This window comes from Macaca fascicularis, chromosome 19, assembly GCF_037993035.2.
Source record: "Macaca fascicularis isolate 582-1 chromosome 19, T2T-MFA8v1.1".
Taxonomy (NCBI): domain Eukaryota; kingdom Metazoa; phylum Chordata; class Mammalia; order Primates; family Cercopithecidae; genus Macaca; species Macaca fascicularis.
Window position 1 is genome coordinate 56,650,825 of NC_088393.1, and position 26,227 is coordinate 56,677,051.

The following is a 26,227-nucleotide window of genomic DNA, read 5'->3' on the forward strand; positions in this document are numbered from 1 at the left end:
AACGAACCTAGCCTGGTGGCATGCGCCTGTAGTCCTAGCTACTTGGGAGGCTGAGGGAGGAAGATCCCTTGAGCCTGGGAGGTCAAGGCTGCATTGAGCTGTGACTCTTATTGCACTCCTGCCTGGAAGACCGAGTAAGACCCTGTCTCAAAATAAATAAACGAATAATAAACTCATATAGCTCTTGGTCTGCGCTAGGCACTGTTCTAAACCCATTGTATGTATTAACTAATTTAATCCTCACAACATACCCTGGAGATTATTTTCTATTATGATTATCATGTCATATTATAGATGAGGAAACTGAGGGACATGGCTCAGCAGTGCTGGGATTTGTGTGGTTTTTGTTTGTTTGTTTGTTTTGAGACGGAGTCTTGCTCCGTTGCCCAAGCTGGAGTGCAGTGGCATGATCTCGGCTCACTGCAACCTCCAGCTCCTCGATTCAAGCGATTCTCCTGCCTCAGCCTCCCGACTAGCTGGGATTACAGATGTGTAACCACCGGGCCTGGCTAATTTTGGGGGATTTTTTCGTTTTTGTTTTGTTTTGCTTTTTTCTGTTTGTTTTTTTGTTTGTTTGTTTCTGTCTGACGGAGGTTGCAGTGAGCCAAGATCATGCCACTATACTCCAGCCTAGGTGACAGAGCAAGAATGTCTCAAAACAAAACAAAGAAAAGGGACTTTGAGATGGGGAGTTTTTTTTTTTTTTTTTTTTGAGACAGAGTCTCGCTCTGTGCCCCAGGCTGGAGTGCAGTGGCGCAATTTCGGCTCACTGAAAGCTCCGCCTCCCAGGTTCATGCCATTCTCCTGCCTCAGCCTCCTGAGTAGCTGGGACTACAGGCGCCCGCCACCGCGCCCGGCTAATTTTTTGTATTTTTAGTAGAGACGGGGTTTCACCGTGTTAGCCAGGATGGTCTCGATCTCCTGACCTTGTGATCAGCCAGCCTCGGCCTCCCAAAGTGCTGGGATTACAGGCGTGAGCTACCGCGCCCAGCCGAGATGGGGAGATATTATTCTGGATTATCTGGGTGGCCCCATCTCCAAGATGGGGCTTAGTTCATCATCCAAGAACTAACAGGGCCTGACTCTGCCTAGCTTCTGAGATCAGACAAGATCGGTGCATTCGGGTGGTATGGTGGTAGACTGGGCGGCCTTCGTCTAATTACAGGAGTCCTTAAAAGCAGAATACCTTTCCCAGCCATGGTCAGAAAGAGATGGGAGGATAGAAGAGGCAGGAAAAATTTGAAGTGTGAAAGGGACTCAACTTGTCATGGTTGGCTGTGAAGATGGAAAAAGAGGTCATGAATCAGGGAATGTGGGTGGCCTCTAGAAACTGGGAATAGAAAGGAAACAGATTCTCTCTTAGAGGCTCCAGATGGAATGCAGCGTCGTTAGCACCTTGATTTCAGCCCAGTGAAACCCATGTGGGGCTTTTGATCTGTAGAGCTGTAAGATGATAAATTTGTGTTGTTTCAGCTGCTGAGTTTATGGTAATTTGTTATGGCAGTAACAGGAAAGGAATTCGACAGTTCTTCTCTGTAACTGGGCACGGGAGGGAATTCTACGTCCCCACCTTTATACAATTGAGTGGGACCACATGAGTAATCCCAATGAATGAGCTGTGATTGGAAGGGCTGGGCCAAAGCTGTTTTGCTTGCATGAGACCATTCAATGCTTTTCCTCTTGCATTGCCTCAGTGATCAAGGATGCCCTGGGTTACGGCTGGTGCTACAAGATGGTGTACATCTCTCAGCCTGGGTCCTTGACTGTGTGGAAAACCAGCCTTTGCCAACTTGCATGGAACATGTATGTGAGCAAGAAAGAAACTTTGTGTTTTCTTTTACTTTTTACTTTTTTTTTTTTTTGAGACAGGGTCTTGCTCCAGGCTGGAGTATCGTGGCCCAATCATAGTTCACTGTAGGCTGGACCTCCTGGACTCAAACAATCCTCCTGCCTCAGCCTCCCAAGTATGAGGACTACAGGCAGGCACACACCACGATGCCTGGCTAATTTTTGTATTTTTTGTAGAGATGGGGTATCACCACGGTGCCCACACCGGTCTAGACCTGGGCTCAAGTGATCGCCAGCCTCGGCCTCCTAAAGTGCTGAGATTATAGGCGTGAGCCACCACGCCCAGCCAGAACTAAACAAACTCTGTGGAGCCAACAGAGCTAGCCTGACCTGCCTAATGGAAGGTCTCGATGAAGTAGGGAAACTGGCTTGCCATTACATGAAAAGGTGTGTTCCAGGATGAGAGAACAGCAAGTGCAAAGGCCCTGGGGCAGAGTGTGTGTTTTTTTTTTTTTTTTTTTTTAAGACTGAGTCTTGCTCTGTTGCCCAGACTGGAGTGCAGTGGCATGATCTTGGCTCACTGCAAGCCCCACCTCCCGGGTTCACACCATTCTCCTGCCTCAGCCTCTGGAGTAGCTGGGACTACACACGTCCGCCACCATGCCCGGCTAATTTTTTGTATTTTTAGTAGAGACGGGGTTTCACCGTGTTAGCCAGGATGGTCTCAATCTCCTGACCTCATGATCCACCTGCCTCGGCCTCCCAAGTGCTGGGATTACAGGCATGAGCCACTGCGCCCGGCAAGTGTGCTTGGTTTTTAAAGGAACAGGAAGAAGACCAGTGTGGCTGCAGTGGTGTGAATGCGGAAGACTTATAAGAGGTGAGATCGGTCATGTGGTGGAAGTAGATTATGCAAGGCTTTGTAGAGAAGGGCAGGGACTTTGGGTTTTATTTTGAGAGTAATGGGAAACCATTCAAGAGTTTATTATTTTTTTATTTTTTATTTTTTTTTCTGCATTAAAAAACGCAGAAGAAAAAAAAAAGTTTATTTTTAGCAATGGGGTCTCATTCTGTTGCCCAGGCTGGAGTGCAGTACTACGATCTTAGCTCACTGCAGTCTCCGACTCCTGGACTCAAGCAATCCTCTGCCTCAGCCTCCCAAGTAGCTGGGACTACAGGTGTGCACCACCATGCCCAACTATCTTTTTTTTTTTTTTTTGTAGAGATGGGGTTTTGCTATGTTGCCAAGTTTCCTGTTCTTGAACTCCTGGTTTCAAGTGATTCCCATCTCAGCCTCCCAAAGGGCTGGGATTACAGGCATGAACTACCATGTCTGTCCTGACATGTTTTAAAGTGATCATCCTAGCTTCCATGTGAAGAAGACTTTCGGGGGGTAGTGGTGAGCTCAGTGTGGGCACTATTGTAATAATCCGGACGAGCAGTGATGGTGGCTTGGATGAAGGTGGTAGCAATAGAGGTGGTAAAAATAGTTGAATTATGGGAGATATTTTGTAGATGTGGACAGGATTTGCTCATGGATTGGATGTGAAGGTGGAGTGTGGGGGCAGTGAATGCCTAACTGAATTGGCTTCAAAAGAGGATGAAAATAACAAAGATAAGGAATTTAGTTTTTCTGGAACAGAGGACCATTCTTAGAAAATCCCTTGGCCAGGCACGGTGGCTCACGCCTATAATCCCAGCAATTTCGGAGGCTGAGGCGGGTGGATCACCTGAGGTCAGGAGTTCGAGACCAGCCTGGCCAACATGGGAAAACCCCATCTCTACTAAAAATACAAAAATTAGCCAAGTATGGTGGTGCGTGCTGTGATCCCAGCTACTCAGGAGACTGTGAGTCAGGAGAATCGCTTGAACCCAGGAGGCAGAGGTTGCAGTGAGCCAAGATCGCTCCACTGCACTCCAGCCTAGGTGACACAGTGAGACTCCATCTCAGAAAAAAAAAAAAAAAGAAGAAGAAAGAAAAGAAAGAAAGAAAGAAAGAAAGAAAGAAAGAAAGAAAGAAAGAAAGAAAGAAAGAAAAGAAAATCCCTTAAGACTTGTCGCGGTTGCTCACGCCTATAATTCCAACACTTTGGGAGGCTGAGGCAGGAGGATTGCTTGAGCTCAGGGGGTTGAGACCAGCCTGGGTATCATAGCGAGACCCCATCTCTACAAAAAAAAGAACAGAAAATCTCTTAAAAGACTCCTGCTTCAGAGATGCCCCCACCCTGAGTTCATCTGGAGGCTAAGGGGAGGTTCCCCCAGATTATGTAACATTTTATTGGTGGCATGGGTGTCAAATAGTCTCCCTGGAGGCAATTTCTTGCCTTTTTCCATCTAACCAAGAGCAAACCCAGAACGTTTGCTGGAAGGTACCTTTCTTCCTGCCTAGTATCCTGTGACATCATGGCATATCCTGACCCCCCATTGGCTGAGAGCCCCACCTTTCTCTCAGGGAAGGAAATTATTAGGCAACACAAATCTGACTAGCACCCAGTTACATCATAGGAGTGTGCTTTTTGTATTGGCCACTATTTTCCAGGTCCAAATGGACCTTAGGCCAGCATGGTGACTCATGCCTATAAACCCAGTACTTTGGCAGGCCAATGTGGAGGGATCACTCGAGCCCAGGAGTTCGAAACCAGACTGGGCAACATAGCAAGACCTCGTCTCTACCAACAACAACAAAATTAGCCAGGCATGGTGGCCTGTGCCTGTGGTCCTGGCTACTTGGGAGGCTGAAGTGGGAGGATTGCTTGAGCCTAGTAGGTCAAGGCTGCAGTGAACTACCATAGAGCCACTGCACTCCAGCCTGGGCAACAGAGTGAGACCCAGTCCCAAAAAACTAAATAATTAAAATAAAATAAAATAAAAATTTTTGACTGGGCACGGTGGCTTATGCCTGTAATCCCAGCACTTTGGGAGGCCTAGGTGGGCAGATCACCTGAGGTCAGGAGTTCAAGACCAGCCTGGGCAATGTGGTGAAACCCCATCTCTACTAAAAATACAAAATTAGCCAGGTGTGGTGGCGTGCACCTGTAGTCCCAGCTATTTGGGTGGCTGAGGCAGGAGAATTGCTTGAACTAGGGAGGTGGAGGTTGCAGTGAGCTGAGATCATGCCATTGCACTCCAGCCTGGGTAACAAGGGCAAAACTCCATCTCAAAAAAATAAATAAGTAAATATAACTATAAATAAAATACATTTTTTAAAAAAGAGAAACAAACAAATGGACCTTTTTTTTTTTTTTTTTTTTTTTTTTTGAGACGGAGTCTCGCTCTGTCGCCCAGGCTGGAGTGCAGTGGCGCAATCTCGGCTCACTGCAAGCTCCGCCTCCCGGGTTCACGCCATTCTCCTGCCTCAGCCTCCCGAGTAGCTGGGACTACAGGCGCCCGCCACTGCGCCCGGCTAATTTTTTCTATTTTTAGTAGAGACGGAGTTTCACCATGGTCTCGATCTCCTGACCTTGTGATCCGCCCGCCTCGGCCTCCCAAAGTGCTGGGATTACAGGCGTGAGCCACCGCGCCCGGCACTAATGGACCTTAAATCACATCTCTTCCTCTAAGACTCCGTGAGTACCCGCTCAATGACTCTCCTGAAAAGATCACCCAAATTTGAGATTATGTTGTTTGCTGTGGGTGCAGGGGCAGAGGTCAGGGTGGCAAGGAAGGTCCCAGGCCGTGGCAACCTTCCATTCCGTGGTACTTACCGCTTCCTGCCTTTTGAGCCACTCCCCTCTGGCCTGCAGGTAGCCAATTGTTGGGTGGGAATACAATTCCCCGTAGCACCAAGTTATGTCATACCACTCTGTGGCTTCCGATTGGCTATTCTCTCAAAAATGAGTCACTCAAAGTCTCTTAATTCCTTTCTCAGAGCCTATCCTGAGGCCAATCAGAAACCAAAAGTTTCTACATCTGGAATTTTCTAGAAATCTGCAACTGCTGTCCTTCCCTTTGTGAGATTTCCCACCTTTTCCAAACAAGCCCCGCCCATTGGCCTTTGGCCTATCATCAGTCAACACCAATCTGACTAGCACCCAATGACGTCATAAGACCTCTCTCATTGGATTGGCCACTTTGTCAGGGTGCTGTGGTGCTGTGGTCCTAACTTCAGCTCCGCGTACTGAGTCAAGGCCTTGTTCGCTTCCCTGTGGAGACGGTGCCAGCATCGATCAGGAGTCTGTAGACAAAAATTCCCCAAGATTTGAGACTTTATTGGGGGAAATAGATCACTGGCGGGGAATAAGCCACAAGCCAAAGGAGGAACAGTTGGAACCAGTAGTCCTCTTTGCCGCCTTTTGCTAAAAGTTCCGCACGCCTGCGTGGCGTGGGCGCATGCATAGTGACGTCGGGGCTCTGCGACGTCTCATTGGCTCTCTATGGCGCACCGTTAAGGTATAAGGCTCAGCTCCCAGTCGGTCCCAAATTTCTTTGTTGGCATTGGAGGCAGCTGCAGCCCACATCTACTGCTCCGGCCTGGGGCTGGATGTGGGTGCCCGCACGCCGCGGCAGCCCCCGGCGCGCTCCTCCTGCTGCAGCCGCCTCAGGGGCCGGGCCCAGCGCGGCCTCCATGGCAGCGCGAGGCCGTGGCGGTCTAGGATGAGGCGCGTGGGGTCGGGGCCGCCGACCACGCTGCCCAGCAGCAGGTAGTCGGTGCCCGGTTGTAGGCGCAGGCAGCCGCAGGCCAGGTCGGCGCGGGGCACCCAGGCGTCCTGGTCGCCGCGTCGCACGAACTGCGCCCGCTGCTTGTAGACGGCCTGCACGCGCAAGGCCAGCCGCCGCCATGCCGGGCCTGCCGCCTCAGACGCTAGCACCTGCGCCCGAAGAACTGTGGGGAGGGGAGATGTCAGCTCAGGTCATGGGGAGCTTCCAGGGTACCTCTGGGTCCCGTGGGGTCAGTCACAGTGGGCAGAAGCCCGAGATCGGTGGGTGAGCTTCTGGTATCGCAGTGGGGAGAGAAACCTTGAACTTTTGAGAGTTTGACCCTAAATCGTGAGGGGTGGGGCCCGCTGGAGGAAACACCTTTGAGACAAGGAGTTAAACTACAGTAGGTGGTGCTGGGGACAGGGCAGAAGACGCAGGTCCAGGGTCTCTAATACAGTGGGGTCAGAAGGTATCAATGGTGGAATTCTTGGGAAGGAGGGGTCACATTACTGGGAAGGGGCTCTGGGATACATTTGGAGGACCAGAAGGAAGAGATTGGTCCTTGGAATGTGAGGGCTGAGGTCATACTGATAGTGATTCAGAAAAACATAATTTTTTTTTTGAGACGGAATCTTACTGTATCGCCCAGTCTGGAGTGCAGTTGTGTGATCTCAACTAACTGCAGCCTCCGCCTCCTGGGTTAAAGTGATTCTTGTGCCTCAGCTTCCTGAGTAGCTGGGTTTACAGGATCCTGGCACCGCGCCCTTTTGTATTTTTAGTGGAGACGGAGTTTCACCATGTTGGCCAGTCTGGTCTCGAACTTCTGACCTCAAGTGATCCGCCCACCTCGGCCCCCATAAAGTGCTGGGATTATTGGCGTGAGCCACCGTGCCTGGCCAGAGAAATGTGCTTTCTGAGAGGCTGGGTGGAACTCTGACTAGCCAGCTGGGTCTGCAGGGCAGGAGATCCCTGTGGAAGGTGGGGAAAAGCTTTCCACCTTTGAAGGCCTAGAACACTAGTGACCAGATGAGGATCCTGAGGGAGAAGAAGTCTGCGGTCCTATACATTGAGAGAAATAGCTGGCGTTGGTCTAGATTTGTTGGCTGGGCCGAACTCCTGAGTGTCTTAAGAGAGCTGAATAGCCTGAGGTCATAGACCCCAGGGTCATGGAGCCCATGTGGATTGGGGATTAGGGAACTGTGGGATAAGTCTTTATAGGGATTGGGACTAAGGCTCAAATATCTGGGACCATGAAGGGAAGCAGCAAGGGTCTCTGAGATAGGGTGGACAGGGCAAGAGCTCATTCCACTCAACCAGTTCCCCTATCTCTTCCATCCCTCAGAGATGTCAGGCTGAAGGGGATGATGAAACTCTGCAAGCCCAAGAACATAGTGAAAGAGGAGACACAGGAAGGTAGTGAATGCCCCCTCCCCACTCCCCCTCCCCATTTGTCTTCTGCCCCATCAATTTCTAGATCAGGAAGGGGCCCTTTGGAATCCAACGCTCCTTGCCATTTAAAATGAGAAAGTGGAAGGCCAGAAAGGGGGTGGCTTAGAAGCAGTCATCAGAACCAGTTGTGTAGCCTTCAGCTATCCTGTCTCCCCAGTACTCACCATAGTCCTGCTGGCAGTACCTCCGAAGGCTCATATATACCCTGGTGTCCGACATATTGCAGTAGTTTTGACACTGAGGGTCTGGGGAGGGTCAGGCTGTCTGCAGTGGGCTCCTGGGGCTTAGACCACAGCCTTCTGCCCCTGCCCATCCCTCCATTCCATCTTGATGGCCAGCTGGGGCACCCAGACCTTTGGGACTGGGCTCAATGGGTGACCCATGTATCCCCATCTGGGGACCCAGTCAGCCCATCCCCAGTCCCACTTGCCACTCAGGGACCTCCATGCCAGACTGTCTTACCAGAGCTATAAGCACCAGGAGTAGTGGCAAGGGTGGTTGTTGCTTCTGGAATTCCTGTGAGACCAAAGGAGAAATTAACCTCTTAGTAATTTCCCCCAGGGTCCCCCCGCCCCTGCCCCGGGAATCCAGGCACCCAAACTCCTTAAGTGTTTATTCCTTTAGGACTCAAGAGTGCAAGCATCCCTTGCCTTCCTCTCCTGGGACGCAGGCGTCCAGGCCCCAAGCCTCCTTTTCCTCAAGAGTCCAAAATTTCAGTCCCTGCTTATCCGAGGGCCCAGAGTCCAGCCTCCAGCCTTGGGCTCTCAATTCCCAAGGCCCCAGCCCTCACTGCACCTGCTCACTGGAGACCTGGGATGTCTCCTTCCCGCTCTACTCAGGCTTGTGCCCTGGCCCCTCAAGACTCACGCTGGCAGGGCATCCTGGGGGAGCGGCTCTGCTGGTAGCCAGGGCCACAGCGGTTGCAGGTCAGGCCTGTGACCCCTAACTTGCAGGTGCACTGCCCACTGGTCTGGTTGCAGGTTCCTCCTGTTGCCCCGATAGGGTGGCACTGGCAGGCTACATGAGCAGAGGAGCTGGGGGCATGGGGTATTGGGGCCCCAGATGCCCCTCCTAATTCCACAGTGTCTCCTCCCTCAGCCTGGGGAGTCCAGGCCCAGCCCCTCCTCCCTCAGACCCAGGAGTCCAGGCCCCAGCCCCTCCTCCCTCAGTCCCAGGAGTCCAGGTCCCCAGCGCCTCCTCCCTCAGATCCAGGAGTCCAGGTCCCCAGCCCCTCCTCCCTCAGACCCAGGAGTCCAGGCCCCAGCCCCTCCTCCCTCAGGCCCAGAGTCCAGGTCCCCAGCCCCTTCTCCCTCAGACCCAGGAGTCCAGGCCCCCAGCCCCTGCTCTCTCAGACCCAGGAGTCCAGGCCCAGCCCCTCCTCCCTCAGTCCCAGCCCCTAGCCCCGCCTCCCTCAGCCCTAGGAGTCTAGCCGCGCCTCTGTTCCCCCCAGGTCTGTCTACAGGCCACACTCACCCCTGCAGGCCCTGCGGCTGGACATAGGCTGGCTAGGGTCCCTCCAGAACCCTGGTTGGCAGTAGTGGCAGTGCCGCCCGGCTGTGTGGTGGCGGCACCGCTCACAAACACCCCCACTCCGGCCGCCCGACAGCCTGAACAGCTCAGAGTTGAACCGGCAGCGTCGGGCGTGCTGGTTGCAGGAGCAGGCTAGGAGCAAGATGGGGTGGGGGCGCATCAGGGCCAGGTAATGCTGCTCCCCAGTCCCCAGCTTTCTTCCCATGGCCCTGCCCTCATGAAAGGAAGCAGTGAGTGTCCAAGGTAGAAGAGAATGCTTGGGTCTCTCTAGCTAAGCCTGGTTCCCAGGACATTTCCATTCTCATCTTTTTATTTATTTATTTATTTTGTTTATTTTTTTGAGACGGAGTCTCGCTCTGTTACTCAGGCTGGAGTGCAGTGGCACGACCTCGGCTCACTGCAACCTCCACCTCCCAGGTTCAAGTGATTCTCCTGCCTCAGCCTCCCAAGTAGCTGGAACTACAGGTGCATGCCACCACACCTGGCTAATTTTTTTTTTTTTTTTGTATTTTTAGTAGAGACGGGGTTTCGCCATGTTAGCCAGGATGATCTTGATCTCCTGACCTCATGATCCACCTGCTTCGGCCTCCCAGAGTTCTGGGATTACAGGCATGAGCCACTGTGCCTGGCCCCTCATCTTTTAAATGGGTAGGCCGGGTGCAGTGGCTCATGCCTGTAATCCCAGCACTTTGGGAGGCCAAGGTGGGTGGATCACCTGAGGTCAGGAGTTCGAGACCCTCATGGCCAACATGGCAGAAACCCATCTCTACTAAAAATGTAAAAATTAGCTGGCTGTGGTGGCTTGTGTCTGTAGTCCCAGCTACTCGGAAGGCTGAGGCAGGAGAATCTCCTGAACCTGGGAGGTGGAGGTTGCAGTGAGTCAAGATCGCGCCACTGCCCTCCAGCCTGGCGACAGAGCAAGACTCCATCTCAAAAAAACGAACAAACAAAAAACAAAAAGAGTGGGCTATGGCCTGTGGAATCAGACCCTGTTAGCTTTATCTGTCTTTCTGACTGTATTCCCTGGGCAAGTGATTTCTCCCTTCTGTAGTTTGATTGGCTGTGAAATGGCATTTATAATGTTTACTTCATGAGGCTTAAATGAAATGAAGTGGATAGAAAGTGCTTAGCCCAGGCCTGGCGGAGAGCAATTACTTGGCTGTCTAGCATTCCCATGTGCAGGGCACCCTGTGCTAAGTGTTTGATGTATTTCATCTCCACAAGGTCTCTATGAGGCTGGCACTATTATCACCCCCATTTTACAGAGGGAGAAAGCTGAGGCACAGAGAGGTACAGCTAGCAGGTAGTTGGAAGCAGGGCTTAAACATGGGTCTTCTAGCTTGACAGTCTGAGCTCTTAGCTCACTCCAGTAATCCTCATATGAGGATTATGCTAAATAATAATAAATATGCATTATCCTGGGAGCATTTGTCAGGTTTTTTAAGGTGGCTCTCAAACCTTACTACTCGTCAGAATTACCAGGGAAATGTTTTGTTGTCGTTTTTATTAAAAACACATTAGCAGGGCATAGTGGCCCATACTAGTAAGTCCCAGCTACTCTAGAGACTGAAGTGGGAGGATCACTTGAGCCCGGGAGTTGGAGGCTGCATTGAGTTATGATTGCACCACTGCCCTCCAGCCTGGGCAACAGAGTGAGACCTGTTGCAAAAGGTCTCAAAACAACAAACAACAAAAGCAAAAACCCAAAACAACAACAACAAAAGCCAGATTGCAGGGCTCATCCCTAGGCTTTCTGATGGGCCCAGGGATCTGTATTTCCAGCAAGCACTGCAGAGTGAGATGCTGATGCAGGGGGTTCATAGCCCACTTTTTGTTTGAGACAGGGTCTCACTCTCGCCAAGGCTGGAGTGCAATGGCGCCATCATAGCTCACTGCAGCCTCCAACTCCTGGGCTCAAGGGATCTTCCCACCTCAGCCTCCTCAGTAGCTGGGTCCACAGGCGTGTACCACCGCACCAGGCTACTTAAAATTTTTTTTTTTTTTTTGTAAAGATGGGGACTCATTATGCTGCCCAGGTTCATGGACACTCTGAAGAGACTTGGACAGGGTGTGTTGACTCTAAGAAGTTTGAAAGCCCTGGACTGGCAGGTCCCTGGGAGCCCGGAAGAGTTGCAGGATGATCAGGGAGCTCAGACAGCTGCATGTTCTTGGGAAAACGACTCGCCCTCTCCCAGCCTCTCTTTTCTCCCTGTCTAGAGAGAATCCAGATCCCTCCCTCCCAGGGTTTTTGTGGGCATTCGAGGTGGCAAAGGTATTCAGATGCTCAGTGGGTTGAGTCAGGCTTTGGATTCTTTCTGACCCAAGGGTAATCACTTCACCTCACTTCCCCTGTGGAAAACTCAGATGAGGGAGGGGAGATGCAGACCAGAATGTCTGTGAAGCCCACAGCTCTGCCGCAGGCATTAGTCTCACCTGGCTAGCCTGACCTTTCTCCACCGCAGCATTGTCAGTCTCCTACCCGGGTTTGGAGGGCACTGCCCTGCTCAGTCTGGGAGAATGTGGTGACCCTCAGGAGGACAGCCTCCCCAGCGCCCAGGCCCTGTCCAGGCCCAGGATGAAGGCCGCCTCATCCTCAGGCCAGGTGAGTCTCACCCCTCACTCCCCTGCTTAGGTAAAAGATTTGGCCAAAGAATGGGGATGGTCTGTAAGTTAGCCCATGTGATCTTCATGTATGAAGAAATAAAGGGGCGGAGGCCAGGCACAGTGGCTCACCCCTGTAATCCCAGGATTTTGGGAGGCTGAGGCTGGCGGATCACCTGAGGTCAGGAGTTCGAGATCAGCCTGGCCAACATGGCAAAACCTCATCTCTACTAGAAATACAAAATTAGCTGGGCATGGTGGTGTGCACCTGTAATCCCAGCTACTCAGGAGGCTGAGACAGGAGAATGGCTTGAACCCCAGAGGCGGAGGTTACAGTGAGCCAAGATGGCACCACTGCACTCCAGCCTGGGTGACAGCAAGACTCCGTCTCAAAAGAAAAAACAAAGAAATAGAGGGCCGGGAGGCAAAGAGCATGGGAGATGGAGAGGGAAGGCCAGGGTACACTTGCACACGTGTGTGTGTCTGTGTCTGTTGGTAGAGTTACCTCCCAGGACCTCAGACCCTCTACCAAGTGTCTCAGGCTGGAGGAGGGAGCAGGTCAGGGCCAGAAGGAACTGACACTGGCTGTCTCTGAGGAGGGGCTGCTGGAGAGAGGTAGGGAAGGCCCGGTCTGGAAGCACCTTTGGGAAAGAGGACATCTCATGGGACATTCCTGGGGGGCACCTGTCCAGCTGGATAGAGCAGTGGATTGTTGCAGCATCTAGGAACTCAGGGCTCCCTGGGTTCAATCCCTTGCTGGCAATGAGACTTAGGGCAAGTGAACTCTCTTTTGAGCCTTACCTTCTCAGCTGGGGAGTGGTGACTTTGGCCGGCGCTCAGGAAGCCGTTTCTTTCTGCCACGTGCCACATTGGGCTTTATTTAAAGGCTTTATGTATATTAATGCATTTAATTTTCACTACAGCCTGTAAAGGATGTGCTGTTACTATCCCCACTCTATGGTGGAGGAAACTGAGGCACTGAAAGGTTAGGTCACTTGCTCAATCTCTCACAGCGGGTAAGCAGAGGAGCCGGGATTCAAGCTCAAATAGTCTGGCTGCCAGGCCACCAAGGCCGTGCTCCTGTCTGTTACCTCCTGTCTGCCACCCTAGAGCACCTGGTGTGACAGTATCCAGCAGGAGCTTGGCAGGGATGGGCTGAGACCCCAGAACGTGGCTTCCTGAGCTCAGATCCTGGCCCTGCCACACTCAGACACTGTGTGTCTTTGTGCAGGGGACTTCTGAACTCTAGCCCTGAGTCTCCTCATCTGTAAAATGGGCCTGATGACAGTCCCTGCCTGGCACACAGTAGGTGATTGATAAATGACCGAATACTTTCCCCTTGTGGTTGGTTTGAGGAGTCAGGTACCATCCAGCTGCCCTGTTCCCCTACAACTGTTCAAAAAATATTACCCAAGTACCTGCATCCAGCCAGGCCCTGGGATGGGTGCTCGGAAATAGTTATTATATCATCATCATCACCACCACCATAATCACCACTATCGCCATCATCACCATCACCACCATCATCATCACCATCACCACCACCATCACCACCACCATCAACATCATCACCATCACATCACCACCACCATCACCATCATCATCATCACCATCATCATCACCACCATCATCACCATCATCATCACCACCACCATCATCACCACCACCATCATCACCATCATCATCACCACCACCATCATCACCACCATCACCACCATCACCACCACCACCACCATCACCATCACCACCATCATCATCACCATCACCACCACCACCACCATCATCATCACCACCATCATCACCACCATCATCATCACCATCATCACCACCACCACTATCATCACCACCACCATCACCGCCACCATCACCATTATCACCACCATTGTCATCACCATCATCATCGCCATTACCACCATCACTACCACCATCATCATCACCACCACCACCACCATCACCACCACCACCATCATCATCACCATCATCACCACCACCACTATCATCACCACCACCATCACCGCCACCATCACCATTATCACCACCATTGTCATCACCATCATCATCGCCATTACCAGCATCACTACCATCATCATCATCATCACCATTATCACAGGCTGATGAGTGTTGGGGAGAGGCTGAGCCCCTCATGAGCAGACAGGCCCATGTGTGGCTGAGATACAGGACTGGCTGCAGGGAGGAGGTACAGAGAGGACTGAGTCTGAGACTGGGGTGAGAGGCAAGGAGCACCCAGTTCCAGGGAGGGAAGGGAACATCCTGCTTCCGTAGGGACAAAGGACCCAGTGGCAGGCAGGCAAAGGTAGGGAGAGTACAGGGCGCAGGACTCACGTAGGCAAGGGTGGGGGTGCCGGGGCGTAGCAGGCCGCCAGGGCCAGTCTCGATGGGACGGGCGGCAGCTCTCGCACCCCGGGCCAGTGGTATGGTGGCGGCAGTGGCAGCGGGGGGGCCGGGCACGGGCGGCACAGCGGGCAGCATGGCCATGGCACTGGCAGCGGCCTCTCAGCCCAGCCGCCGCCAGCCCAGCCTGGCCCCCGAACTCCACGCGGAGGTGGCTGGCCACCACAGTGGCCTTAGGATCTGGTGTGGAGTGGAAGGTCACCCTTTCAGGGCCCCCCAAGGCCCCAGGCCAGGCGGGTCTGTGCCACAGCAGCCTCCAGGGACCCCCTGAGGCCCAGGCAGCAGACAGGATGAGGGCTGGGGGTCCTGGGGTGCAGAAGCGCAGGCTGACAGATGTCAGGAGGAAGGAGCCACCCAGGGCCAAGGTCAGGCTGCCATTGCAGGTTTCCCCAAGGTGGTTTCCTGGGGACAGGGCACAGGCCTGAGGGCAGGAGGCCGCCACGGCAGCCAGCTGTGTCACTGGCGGGAGGCAGAATTGGGGGCGGCCCTGTGGATCGTAGCATGGGTCCGCAGTGGCCTGGCCCAGGAGGAGCAGGAGGGCAAAGGTCACGGGCATGGTCACAGCAGAGCCAGCACCTGGAGGGAAGAGAGGTGACTGGGCTGGGGACCTCAGCCGCAGCCTCTACCCCTCCTGGAGGAGTCCTGTGGAATTGGAGCATTCCACCCCCAACCCGTCCAGGCCCAGTCCCCGGCTGCATGGAAGCGAGGAAAATAGTTCCATCTGGGGAGAATTACTGTTTACATAACCCAAAGGGGAAAGAACGCAGACAAAATCGAGAATTTTGCCTGAACTAATCCATAGCTTAACACCCCAGAGTTATCCATCAGTGTCGAGGGGCAGGGGGCCCTGGGGAGCGGTGAGCGGCTGGAGCAGAGGGGCTGGCCAAGGCCAACAGACATGGAAACCTAGAGAGGGACACGGAGAAAGCAGGGCTGGGCAGGAGAGGGGGCTTAGGGATAGTTGAAGACTCAGTCACAAAGAAACAGAGGCAGAGAGAGGATAGCCAGCCCGGGGGAGGGGCACAGCACAGAGAAGTTGCTGCAAAGACAGAGGAACAGACAGGAGGCTGAGAGGCCGAGACAGAGGCCAGGCACCCAGAGGCCACAGGGAGCCGGGAGACTGAGGCTTGGACAGCCTGGGGGCTGGGATAGGCAGGCAGGTGGGCTCAGAGACACCCAGCCCAGCAGGCCCTGGGGAGGGGAGGGAAGGGGACAGGCTAGGGTTGCCTGGCGGGGGATCAGAAGTGAGAGACCGAGGCCCAGGCTTGCGGAGATCAGAGCCATGGCCTTTCCCACATGGGGCCCTAACCTTGTTTTCCACACCCTGGGCACGGAAGGGGATTATCACCAAACAACCCGGCCTCTCTGCCACCCACCCACCCACCCCCGGTGCCCCACCCTTAACCCTTTCCCACCCCAGTGCAAAGCCCAGAGAGCTGAGCTGAGGAAAGGGATGCTGGGAGCTGGAACCTGGGTGGCTCTGGGGCTTGGGAGTGGGACAATGGGATCCCCATGGGGTCAGGGGAAGCAGACACCTGGGTTCCCTTCAGAACTCAGGGTGTGGGGACCGGAAGTTAGAGTTCTGGGACTTTCTGCTCACCTCAGCCCCCGCCCTCTGTCCTGGGCCTCAGGGCCTGGAGACCAGAGTCTCTGCCTTCTCCACCCATCCAGAGTTCCCCAGAGCAGATGGGGGAACAGATGTTGGGGGTGGGGGGTAATGAGGAAGAGAGAGACAGGAAAGCAGGAGCTGGGACAGGGTGGGGTGCCAGATGCCAGGGAGCCCGTGGGGGCAGAAGCCCAGACCCCAGGAATGGCAGGAGCTGGGAAGGACTGGACTCTGAAATGCCCCCACTTTCCCCTTCCAGGGCCAGCAGCCTCTCGTGAGGAGCTCACTGTGGACTGGGGGCCTCAGAGCCTTTCCAGGCCCTTGGCTCTGAATCTGCACCCAGGCATGCCATTGGGCTGGGCATCTCTAGGGCACCCTGGGGGTAGGGGTAGGCCACACCTGCCCCAGCCTGGCCTCACAGCCCATGTCCCCACTGCTGTTGGCCACATGCAGACGCTGCCTCCCCTGGCCCCAGATGACAGGCCTCACCCTCTGCCCTCCCAAGGAGCCTGGCGCCATTTTGCACCCACTAGGGTGACGGCCGCCCACCTGGCCCTCAGCGGCATCCTGTTAAGGACCAACCCCCCATGTCCCCTTTCTCTCTTGCTGGATAGTTCAGGGGGTGGCACCCTCTGGCCCTTAGCACCTTGAGGAACCAGGATGTGAGTTCCCTAGTGTTCCTGAGGGATCCAGAAACTAGTCATGGCCCACAGAGAGCCCATACCCCCCTTTAAGAAACAGAGTCCAGCTTTGCTCCCAGCAGATCCATAGGAGGCCTGCCTGGGCGGCGTGGGGTCCATCTGGGACCCAGGCTTCCTTTCCCTGGCTCTTGGCATGCACCCCCTACCCGAGCCCTGAGGCCCCGACATTGGCCAAACCTGCACTCAAGAAGACAGCGTCCCGCAGCCAGTTCCCCGCAGGCTCTTCCTCCAAGCTGTGGCGCGGTGGGTTCTCAGGAGGGAGTGGCGTGGCTGTTCTCAGGCCCCAGGCTAGTGGGGTTTCTGGGCTGGGCGGGGGCTCAGAGCAGAGCCCGCAGAATCTAACACCGCCACCCCTCTCCCGCCCCAATCCCCTCACCAACCGCAGCCACGCTATCCCCACAGGGACCCCTGCCAGCCAGGCCACCCGCAACGGTGTGGGACGTGAGCGCCGTTGCCCCTGGCGGTCCAGCAGCAGGACAGCCCCGAGCAGCCTGGCCTAGGAGGCTCACCGCAGGTAGGACGAGAGGCCGCCAGTCGGGGTTCCCGCTCCATCCCACTCTACCCCTGCCCACTGGCTCAGCCCCGCCTTGTGGTGGCCAATCGGGCAGGGGCTGACCTTTGGCAGACAGTCGCTGTTGGGAACTTTGCTCAGCCCCTGCCTCTGGCTGTGTGACCCCAAGCCAGCCCCTCCTCCTCCCCTCTGGAACCTTCAGTCAGCTGTGGATTCACTGAGCCTTAAGGTCAGTCATTTTCAAGCCGTAAAAATCTGTGCTCTTGGAAGGTTCAGACCAGCCCCCGGAATTCAAAAGACCTCAGTCACTTTCTAAGATGGCGGGAAGGCGACAAAGGAGCCAGAACACCTGGGCCCGTGGCAGAGGGAGAAGGCAGGGACCCCCGGGGTGCTCAAAAGCACCTCCCCAGTGCCGGTGTCCCGTGAGGCCTCAGTGCTTTCATCGTGACATTTTCATGCAAATGTTGGTGTCTACTGTATTCCATCTCCCAATGGGTTGACTAGAAAAAGAATGTTTTCAGGCCGGGCGCGGTGGCTCAAGCCTGTAATCCCAGCACTTTGGGAGGCCGAGACAGCAGATCACAAGGTCAGGAGATCAAGACCATCCTGGCTAACACAGTGAAACCCCGTCTCTACTGAAAAATACAAAAAAGTTAGCCGGGCGCGGTGGCGGGCGCCTGTAGTCCCAGCTACCCGGGAGGCTGAGGCAGTAGAATGGTGTAAACCCGGGAGGCGCAGCTTGCAGTGAGCTGAGATCCGGCCACTGCACTCCAGCCCGGGCGACAGAGCGAGACTCCGTCTCAAAAAAAAAGATAATGTTTTCTGTCACTTCCCGCTGAGAAAAGCAAGGGCCTCATGGGGCTGGGGCACGGCACCTGCTGCCCTGGGTGGCCCCAGCGTTTATCGTGCCGTAGTGTGGGCCCAATCCTGACAGGCTTGGGACTCACTGCCCCAGGCCTGCCCCGGGGGGTGCGAGGGCACAGCCAAGGCAACCCTTGATTCTGGACCCTTAGGTACCACGTTGGAGGGGGCCAGATTCGGCAGGAGCAGGACGGGGACATCGAATTTGAAAGAAGGGAGTCACTCCGAAAGCTGGGAGGGGCATCAGCTGCAGGAAGACTGAGTGGGGCTGAGACACCCCCGTATCGGAGGGGGCATGTCAGAGCTAGGGGTCCAGGCTGTGCAAGTCAGAGTGGAACTTCGGGATTCAGGTGTGGGTCCCTCCACTGACCCTGCCTGAGCTCTCCCTGTATGGGACTTCGCTGGGGGTGTGCGCTGGGAACACAGACCCGGGCAGCGTCAGGCTCAGCGTCTGGAGAGGGAGGGGGAGACCCCAGCAGCGCAGGTCCTTCCCTGCTCTAGATTGTTGGAAAGTGCCAAGTGCCTTGGAGTAAAGCAAGTGGGAAAGTGGCCACGGGGGCCCGGGGGTTGCAGATGTAAGTGGGGTGACGTGGAGGGCGTTTCTGCTGAGGCCACGGCCAGCACAGAACCCAGCTTTGCTGCCACAGAAAACTGAGGAGGAAGGTTCAGGTCTTGCTACGTCGTCCTCCCCACCTGGGCGAAGTCTCTTAAGCTCCGGCTCCTGGAGGGACGCTTTTGTTCCTTGCAGCCTGAGCTGCCTGAGTTGATCTGTGCCCCTGCGGGTGCCTGGGGACAGGCGGGGAAGAAGAGACAGAGCTGCCAGAGCCAAGCAAATAGTGCCCCAAGCTGGGACGGAGACTGGTTTATTTTGTCGGGGAGAGTTCTTTAAGGGCTGGAGACCTTCACCCTCAGCTTCCACAGAAGGCTGGGCCTGCCCAAGGCACAGCTCTGAGGTGGGTTCAACCCAGAGAGACCCCCAGTGCTGGGCTCGCACAGACTTCCAACCCCTGCCTTGGTGACCCAGACATAACAGAGGCCCCACAAGGCGGGGCAGGTCACACCGCAGGAGTTACTGGGCAGAGTGTGGCTGGGTAGGGCCTGCCCTCCCTGGACGTGTTCAAAAAGGCCAGGATGGTAACCCCAGCCACACTGCCTGGGTTCAAATCCACCTCTGTCCTAGCTGTGTGACTGAGAACAAGCTCCTTAACCTCTCTGTGCCTTAGTTTCCTCATCTGTTAAATGATGATGAAAGAATGGACCTTCCTCATGGTGGGCAGAGGGAGTCGTGTGGACTAAATGAGCTGACATGCCCACAGGTTCTTATCTGAGCTCTCTGGGACAGTCATGTTCCAGAACCTTCTGCATTCTGGCCCCATTGTCGGACGCGTAGTCTGTATGTGACGTGGCACTCATGGCAGGTCTGGGCTGCATCACATTGTCAAACATGTTTTAGGCAGCAAAGCATATGGGTGTTCACAGTAAGAGAAGTAAAGTCTGTAAATAGCCACATGACCCTCCTCCAAGCCAGGGTTGTCCCACATGAGTTCAGGACAGGTTGGCGTTTGCCCCTCCCCCTGAGGAAAATGGCTGACAAGGAATCGTGGGCCAGGACAGCGAGCCCCGAGATGGGCCTGGCCTGCCAGCACCCTGGCAGCCTCGGCCTTGGCTGGTGCTTTTCTGTGGCTTTCTGGTTGTCTAGGCTGAGAACAGCCACAAGAGGGAGCACCTGAGACTCCAGGAAAAGCCAGGGCAGCCGCGGTACCCGCTGCTTGATCTGCAGGGCCCGAGGCAAAATGCAGACACAGGATCCCATGTTTAGAATTTATGAAGGACAGCCGGGCGCGGTGGCTCACGCCTGTAATCCCAGCACTTTGGGAGGCCGAGGCGGGAGGATCACAAGGTCAGGAGATCGAGACCACGGTGAAACCCCGTCTCTACTAAAAATACAAAAAATGAGCCGGGCGCAGCGGCGGGCGCCTGTAGTCCCAGCTACTCGGGAGGCTGGGGCAGGAGAATGGCGTGAACCCAGGAGGCGGAGCTTGCAGTGAGCCAGGATCGCGCCACTGCACTCTAGCTTGGGCGACAGAGCAAGACTCCGTCTCAAAAAAAAAAAAAAAAAAAAGAATTTATGAAGGACTTTAAGATGGCGACGCCAGATCATTAAAGCAAGTGTAGGGCCTGTCTCAACGCAACTGCACGAATCACACAACATGAAGATGGACCCCACGGGGGGACACCCTTGTCTTGAGCTGGTTTCCCTTGGCCAGTAGCCCAGGCTCCGTCCCTGCCCTGCACCCCCCTGACCCCAGCCCTAGCCTTGGGACCTGCCCTGGGGCTCCAGCTGGGTTCAGAGCTCAGCTCCTTCTCCATGGGGCAGGACCCTGAGTTGAATGGGTGGCAAGATCATGTTTGGGACACAGTTTTTACCAGCTCAGTGAAAAAGGGCTCGGGCAGATTTAATTCACTTTTTGGAAACTAAAGCAGCGCCAGAGGCATTTATCTTAGGCCTTAGGCCAGCTGGCCTTGTTGGGGACCCACACAAGACTTTCAAGGAGGGCCCAGAGTGTTCAGGCTTCTCAAAAGGGTCAGAGGAACTAATAGAGGAGGATGAGAGCTGAGGAGGGTGAGAGCTGAGGAGGCCTGCAGGACCCCGATGTTTAAGGGGACAGGTGGAGGGAAAGATGGGGAGCCGGGAGGGGTGAGGCAGAAGCCAGAAGTTTTGGGGGTGAGCCCATGCCAACCAGGGCTTCCGCAGAAATGGGGTGGGAGGGGGTGAGGGGATGACTGCTGAGTTGTAGCCATTGGAGTGGCCACAGGGAAACCATAGGACATTGGTCAGAGGTGTGGACAAGGGGAAAAGAGAAAGCCGATCAGGACATGGTAGAGGCTGGGAGCAGAGGACCTTCTGGGAGCCCTGGGGAGAGCTGGAGGAGACTCGGGAAGAGCAGCCCCCGGAGAAGGGACTATCCATCCCATTGCGAGGACCGGGACCGCGGGCCCCATGGTGAGATGGCCTTGCACACCCACCACAACCAAACACGATGGCGAGCGAGGCCGGGAAATGGGGCCTTCCCGTGCTGCTGGTGGAAACAGAAACTGGGGCAGCCACCTGGCAGCTCCCGAAACGATTCAATGTAGAGTTCACCCTGTGACCCAGCACGCAGGTTCATGGCGGCACTATTCACAACAGCCGAAAACTGGAAACAATCCAGTGCCTGTCACCTGATGAGTGAATAAATTGTGGTCTACCCCAACAATGGGACTTGCAGCTTTGAAAGGAGTGAGGCAGTTTTCTGGGCGTGGTGGCTGTACCTGTAGTCCCAGCTACTCGGGAGGCCAACACAGGAGAATCACTTGAATGCAGGAGGTGGAAGTTGTAGTGAGCCGAGATCGCGCTACTGCACTCCAGCCTGAGCAACAGAGTGAGACACTGTCTCAAAAAAAAAAAAAGAAAAAGAAAAGAAAAGAAAAATAAAAGATGTGAGGCTGTGACACGTGCTACAGCGTGGATGGACCTTGAAAACACGGTGCCAAGTGAGGAAGCCAGACTCAGAAGGCCATGGAGTGTGTGATTACAGTCACATGAAAAATAGAGAATGGGCAAATTCATAGAGACAGGAGATTAGTTGGTGGGGGGACAAGGGGCAGGGAAGATTGTGGGGAGATGGCTAAAGGGTGTTGGGTTTTTTTTTGTGGGGGATTATGCAAATATTCAAAAATTGTGCTGGTTGCATAGCTCTGTAAATATACTAAAAGCCATTAAATTGCACACTTTAAGTGGATGAATGGTATGGTATATGAATTATATCTCAAAGTGGTTGCCCAAAAAAGAGCTGGCCGGGTGTGGTGGCTCACGCCTGTAATCTCAGCACTTTGGGAGGCTGAGGTGGGTGGATCACCTGAGGTCAAGTGTTCAAGACCAGCCTGGCCAACACGGTGAAACTTTGTCTCTACTAAAAGTACAAAAATTAGCTGGGCATGGTGGTGGGTGCCTGTAGTCCCAGCTACTTGGGAGGCTGATGCAGGAGAATCACTTGAACCCAGGAGGCAGAGGTTGCAATGAGCCGAGATTGTGCCATTGCACTCCAGCCGGGGCAACAGAGCAAAAACTCCATCACAAAAAATAAAATAAAGTAAAATAAATAAATAAATAATCATAGCCCTACATACAAAAGCTAAAACTGGCCCATGTCTATAATCCCAGCACTTTGGGAGGCCAAGGCAGGAGGATTGCTTGAGCCCAGGAGTTCAAGACCAGCCTGGGAAACATAGTGAGACCCCATCTCTACAAAAAATGAGAGCTGGGCATGGTGGCACATGCCTGTGGTCCTAGCTACTGGGGAGGCTGAGGTGGAAGGATCCCTTGAGCCCAGCTGTGATCAGACCACTGGCACTCCATCCTAGGTGACAGAGTGAGAACCTGTCTCAAAAAACAAAAGCTGAACTCTCCAGCCAGACATGATAGCGCAGAGAGAACATTCTCAAGGCAAGAAGTAAAAGCTGTTAGTACCTTAAGTCCTGGGCCAGAAACAGACACAATTTCACTTGCACCATATTAAACTGGTCAAGGCAGTCATGAGCTTGCCCAGATTCAAGGGAAAGGGAGTCCAGGAGTCTGTGGTCGGCTTGAACCTACCACACCCACTAATAGTATCAGGAGACGCTTAGCACTTACCAGTGCAGGAGTGTGGCAGCCCCATTTCATGGAGGACGAGAGGAGGAGTTAAATAACACCTCCAGGTCACCAGCCTACAGAAGGCAGAGCTTGTCCATTAACTTGGGCCCGCCTGTGCTCTTTCCCTCTGCATGGGCACCAAAGATTCTTACCTGTTTTGTCCTCTGCTGGCTTCCTGGCCCCGAGCACCGTGCCTGGCATGTAATAGATACTCTGCAAGTATTGATTTTATTTATGTTATTTTTTTTAAACAGTCTCGCTGTGTCACCCAGGCTGGAGTGCAGTGGCACAATCTCGGCTCACTACAATCTCCACCTCCTGGGTTCAAGTGATTCTCCTGCCTCAGCCTCCTGAGTAGCTGGGATTACAGGCACCCACCACCACGCCCAGCTAATTTTTGTATTTTTAGTAGAGATGGGGTTTCGCCATGTTGGCCAGGCTGGTCTCGAACTCCTAACCTCAGGTGATCCGTCTGCCTTGGCCTCCCAAAGTGCTGGGATTACAGGTGTGAGCCACTGCACCTGCCTGGCCACTGCAGGCATTGATTTTCCAACATGTACAGGGCATTTCCTGCGTGCGAGGCACTGCTTTACAAAATCATCACATTTAATCTTCATGCAACCCCGTGAGGTAGTTCTGTGAGGTAGAACCATAGAAATGGCCATGAGTAGTCCAGGCACGATGGCTCACGCCTATAATCCCACCACTTTGGGAGGCCGAGGCGGATGGATCACAAGGTCAAGAGTTCAAGACCAGCCTGGCCACCATGGTGAAACCCTGTCACTACTAAAAATACAAAAATTAGCCAGGTGTGGCGGTGCATAAATATAATCCCAGCTACTCAGGAGGCTGAGGCAGGAGAATCGCTTGAACCCGGGAGGTGGAGGTTGCAGTGAGCCGAGTTCACGCCACTGCACTTCAGCCTGGGTGACAGAGCAAGACTCCATCGCCAGAAAAAAAAAGTAAAAGTAAAAGAAATGGCCGTAAGTGTAGGTAAAATCAGGTTGAATATTGACACTTTCCAATGGTTCCGTATACTCATACGCATTTAACAGGTGAGGAAACAGACTCAGAGAGACTCAGTAACTTCTTGTTTTTGAGACAGAGTCTTGCTCTGTTGCCTAGGCTGGAGTGCAGGGGCACAATCACAGTTGACTGCAGCCTCAACCTCCTGGGCTCAAGCAATCCTCCCACCTCAGCCTCCCAAGTAGCTGGGACCACAGGTGCGTGCCATCACGCTTGATTAATTTAAAACACTTTTTTTTTTTTTTTTTTTTTTTGATAAAGATAGGTTCTTACCTTTTTTGCCCAAGTTGGTCTTGAACTCGGGCTCAAGTGATCCTCCCATCTCAGCCTCCCGAAGTGCCAGGATTACAGGAACAAGCCACTGTGCTCAGCGAGGTGCAGTAACTTGGCTGAAGTTATAAGGTGCTGGTAAGCCTGGGAATTCCAGCTGGAACCCAGTCTCGGGTGGGAAGACTCCAGGGTCTGTGCTCTGAGGCCTCCCATGCCCTGTGGCACTCAGGACAGAGGCCTGGATGGATTGAGTGAATGAATGACTTTGGCAGGGGGTGGGTGAAGAGACTGCTGTCCCCCCAGCCCTCCCTCCTGACCATGTCCTCTCTCCTTCCCGCAGCCATCAAGGGATTCTGGACCACCTGCCCTTCCTTCTCCACCTTCTACTTCCTCTTTGCCATTTTTGTAGTGTCTACCATCTTTCACTGCCACCAGCGCCTGGCTCTGGTGCCCGCGCCCTGGGCATACTCAGCCCATGTGGTCCTGGCACCGAGACACCTCCCCCGAGAGGGGCTGTTCACTATCAACTCCAAGGGCCGCCTGGGGAACCAGATGGGTGAGTACGCCACGCTGTATGCCCTGGCCAAGATGAACGGGCGGCCTGCCTTCATCCCAGTCCAGATGCATAGCACCCTGGCCCCCATCTTCAGAATCACCCTGCCAGTGCTGCACAGCGCCACGGCCAGCAGGATCCCCTGGCAGAACTACCACCTGAACAACTGGATGGAGGAGAAGTACCGCCACATCCCTGGGCGCTATGTCCGCCTCACGGGCTACCCCTGCTCCTGGACCTTCTACCACCACCTCCGCCACGAGATCCTCCAGGAATTCACCCTGCATGACCACGTGCGTGAGGAGGCCCAGAAGTTCCTGCGGGGCCTGCAGGCCAAGTGGGCAGGGCAGGCGACCTTCGTGGGGGTCCATGTGCGCCGGGGGGACTATGTCCATGTCATGCCGCGTGTATGGAAGGGGGTGCTGGCCGACCGGGGCTACCTGCAGCGGGCCCTGGACTGGTTCCGGGCCCGCTGCCGCCTCCCGGTCTTTGTGGTCACCAGCGATGACATGGCCTGGTGCCGGGACAGCATCAACAACTCCGTTGGGGACGTGGTGTTCGCTGGCAATGGCCTCCAGGGCTCACCTGCCAAGGACTTCGCGCTGCTCACACAGTGCAACCACACCATCATCACTGTGGGCACCTTCGGGGTCTGGGCCGCCTACCTCGCAGGTGGGGACACCGTCTACCTGGCCAACTTCACCCTGCCCAACTCCCCCTTCAACATGGTCTTTAGGCCGCAAGCGGTCTTCCTGCCAGAGTGGGTGGGCATTGCGGCTGACCTTGGACAGGCTGGACAGAATGGCCTCTAGCTAGCCCTGCATGTGCCTGGCCCTCATCCTCTGACCCAAGGGGCAGTGAGTGGGGCGTGCGGGGCATGGACTCACGGTCCCTCACACAGTTTGGATCCAGGCTTATCTACTTCACAGCTGAGTGAGTTTGGACAATTGACTCAACCTCTGTGCCTTAGTATATTAACCACAAAATGCACAAACCTCAGAATTAAACACCGGGAGCAGCTGGTAGGAGCTAAGCAAATTCGCTTAGAGCCAGTGCCTTGTGACCGCGTGGGAGGCGTTGGCTGCTGACATGTATGCAGCACGCCGAACATTGGCATCGCTTTACAATGGCAATGCAGTTTTGCCCTCTCCTTCCTGGCAGCACTGGTAGCACAGAGCCCAGATATTTTGCACTCACATCCCGGGACGAAGCCATCCCTGCACTAAAGGACAGGGGAACTCGATTTTCTGGGCAACTAGGAATTTTGGCTTTGGAGTTAGTGGGCCTTATCATGAAAGAATGTGGGGGAAGGGCTGGGCGTGGTGGCTCATGCCTGTAATCCCAGCACTTTGGGAGGCTGAGACTGGTGGATCACTTGAGGTCAGGAGTTCGAGACCAGCCTGGCCAACATGGTGAAACACCGTCTCTACTAAAAATACAAAAATTAGCCAGGCGTGGTGACACATGCCTGTAACCCCAGCTACTCGGGAGGCTGAGGCAGGAGAATTGCTTAAACCTGGGAGGCGGAGGTTGCAGTGAGCTGAGATCGTGCCATGGCACTCCAGCCTGGGCACCAAGAGAGAAACTCTGTCTCAAAAAAGAAAAA

At 54.4% G+C, this 26,227-nt stretch overlaps 2 protein-coding genes across 3 annotated transcripts; one reads left to right on the forward strand and one right to left on the reverse strand.

Moving 5' to 3' along the window:
* Nucleotides 1-5,975: 5,975 nt before the first annotated feature.
* NTN5 (netrin 5) lies at nt 5,976-17,209 on the reverse strand. Its single transcript, XM_045380921.3, has 7 exons — nt 16,903-17,209; nt 14,350-14,994; nt 9,349-9,537; nt 8,743-8,892; nt 8,338-8,391; nt 8,040-8,120; nt 5,976-6,610 (listed from the first exon to the last, which is right to left on the reverse strand). The coding sequence occupies exons 2-7, from the start codon at nt 14,972-14,974 to the stop codon at nt 6,246-6,248; spliced, it is 1,464 nt and encodes a 487-aa protein (XP_045236856.2). The 5' UTR covers nt 14,975-14,994; nt 16,903-17,209; the 3' UTR covers nt 5,976-6,245.
* On the forward strand, nt 7,788-25,573 carry LOC102121228 (galactoside 2-alpha-L-fucosyltransferase SEC1). 2 transcript variants are annotated; one of them, XM_074024069.1, is made up of 4 exons: nt 7,788-7,839; nt 11,868-12,007; nt 17,128-17,239; nt 24,409-25,573. In XM_074024069.1, exons 1-4 carry the CDS (start codon nt 7,788-7,790, stop codon nt 25,431-25,433), a joined length of 1,329 nt encoding a protein of 442 aa, XP_073880170.1. In that variant the 3' UTR covers nt 25,434-25,573. The 2 variants fall into 2 exon arrangements, 1 of the variants encoding a protein (XP_073880170.1); XR_012427816.1 differs by lacking the exons at nt 7,788-7,839; nt 11,868-12,007; nt 17,128-17,239 and adding an exon at nt 17,329-17,465 and having other exon boundaries at nt 24,409-24,523.
* Nucleotides 25,574-26,227: the final 654 nt, after the last annotated feature.

Bases quoted from the DNA above. Each gene is read 5' to 3' on its own strand.
- LOC102121228 (XM_074024069.1), top strand. From the start codon at position 7,788: ATGATGAAACTCTGCAAGCCCAAGAACATAGTGAAAGAGGAGACACAG. The intron at 12,008-17,127 runs GTGAGTCTCACC...CTATCCCCACAG, and splicing joins CCGCCTCATCCTCAGGCCAG to GGACCCCTGCCAGCCAGGCC. The intron at 17,240-24,408 runs GTAGGACGAGAG...TCCTTCCCGCAG, and splicing joins GCCTAGGAGGCTCACCGCAG to CCATCAAGGGATTCTGGACC.
- NTN5 (XM_045380921.3), bottom strand. From the start codon at position 14,974: ATGCCCGTGACCTTTGCCCTCCTGCTCCTCCTGGGCCAGGCCACTGCG. The intron at 9,538-14,349 runs GTGAGTCCTGCG...TCTTGCTCCTAG, and splicing joins GCACCCCCACCCTTGCCTAC to CCTGCTCCTGCAACCAGCAC. The intron at 8,392-8,742 runs GTGAGTCTTGAG...TTGGTCTCACAG, and splicing joins CCCCAGGATGCCCTGCCAGC to GAATTCCAGAAGCAACAACC.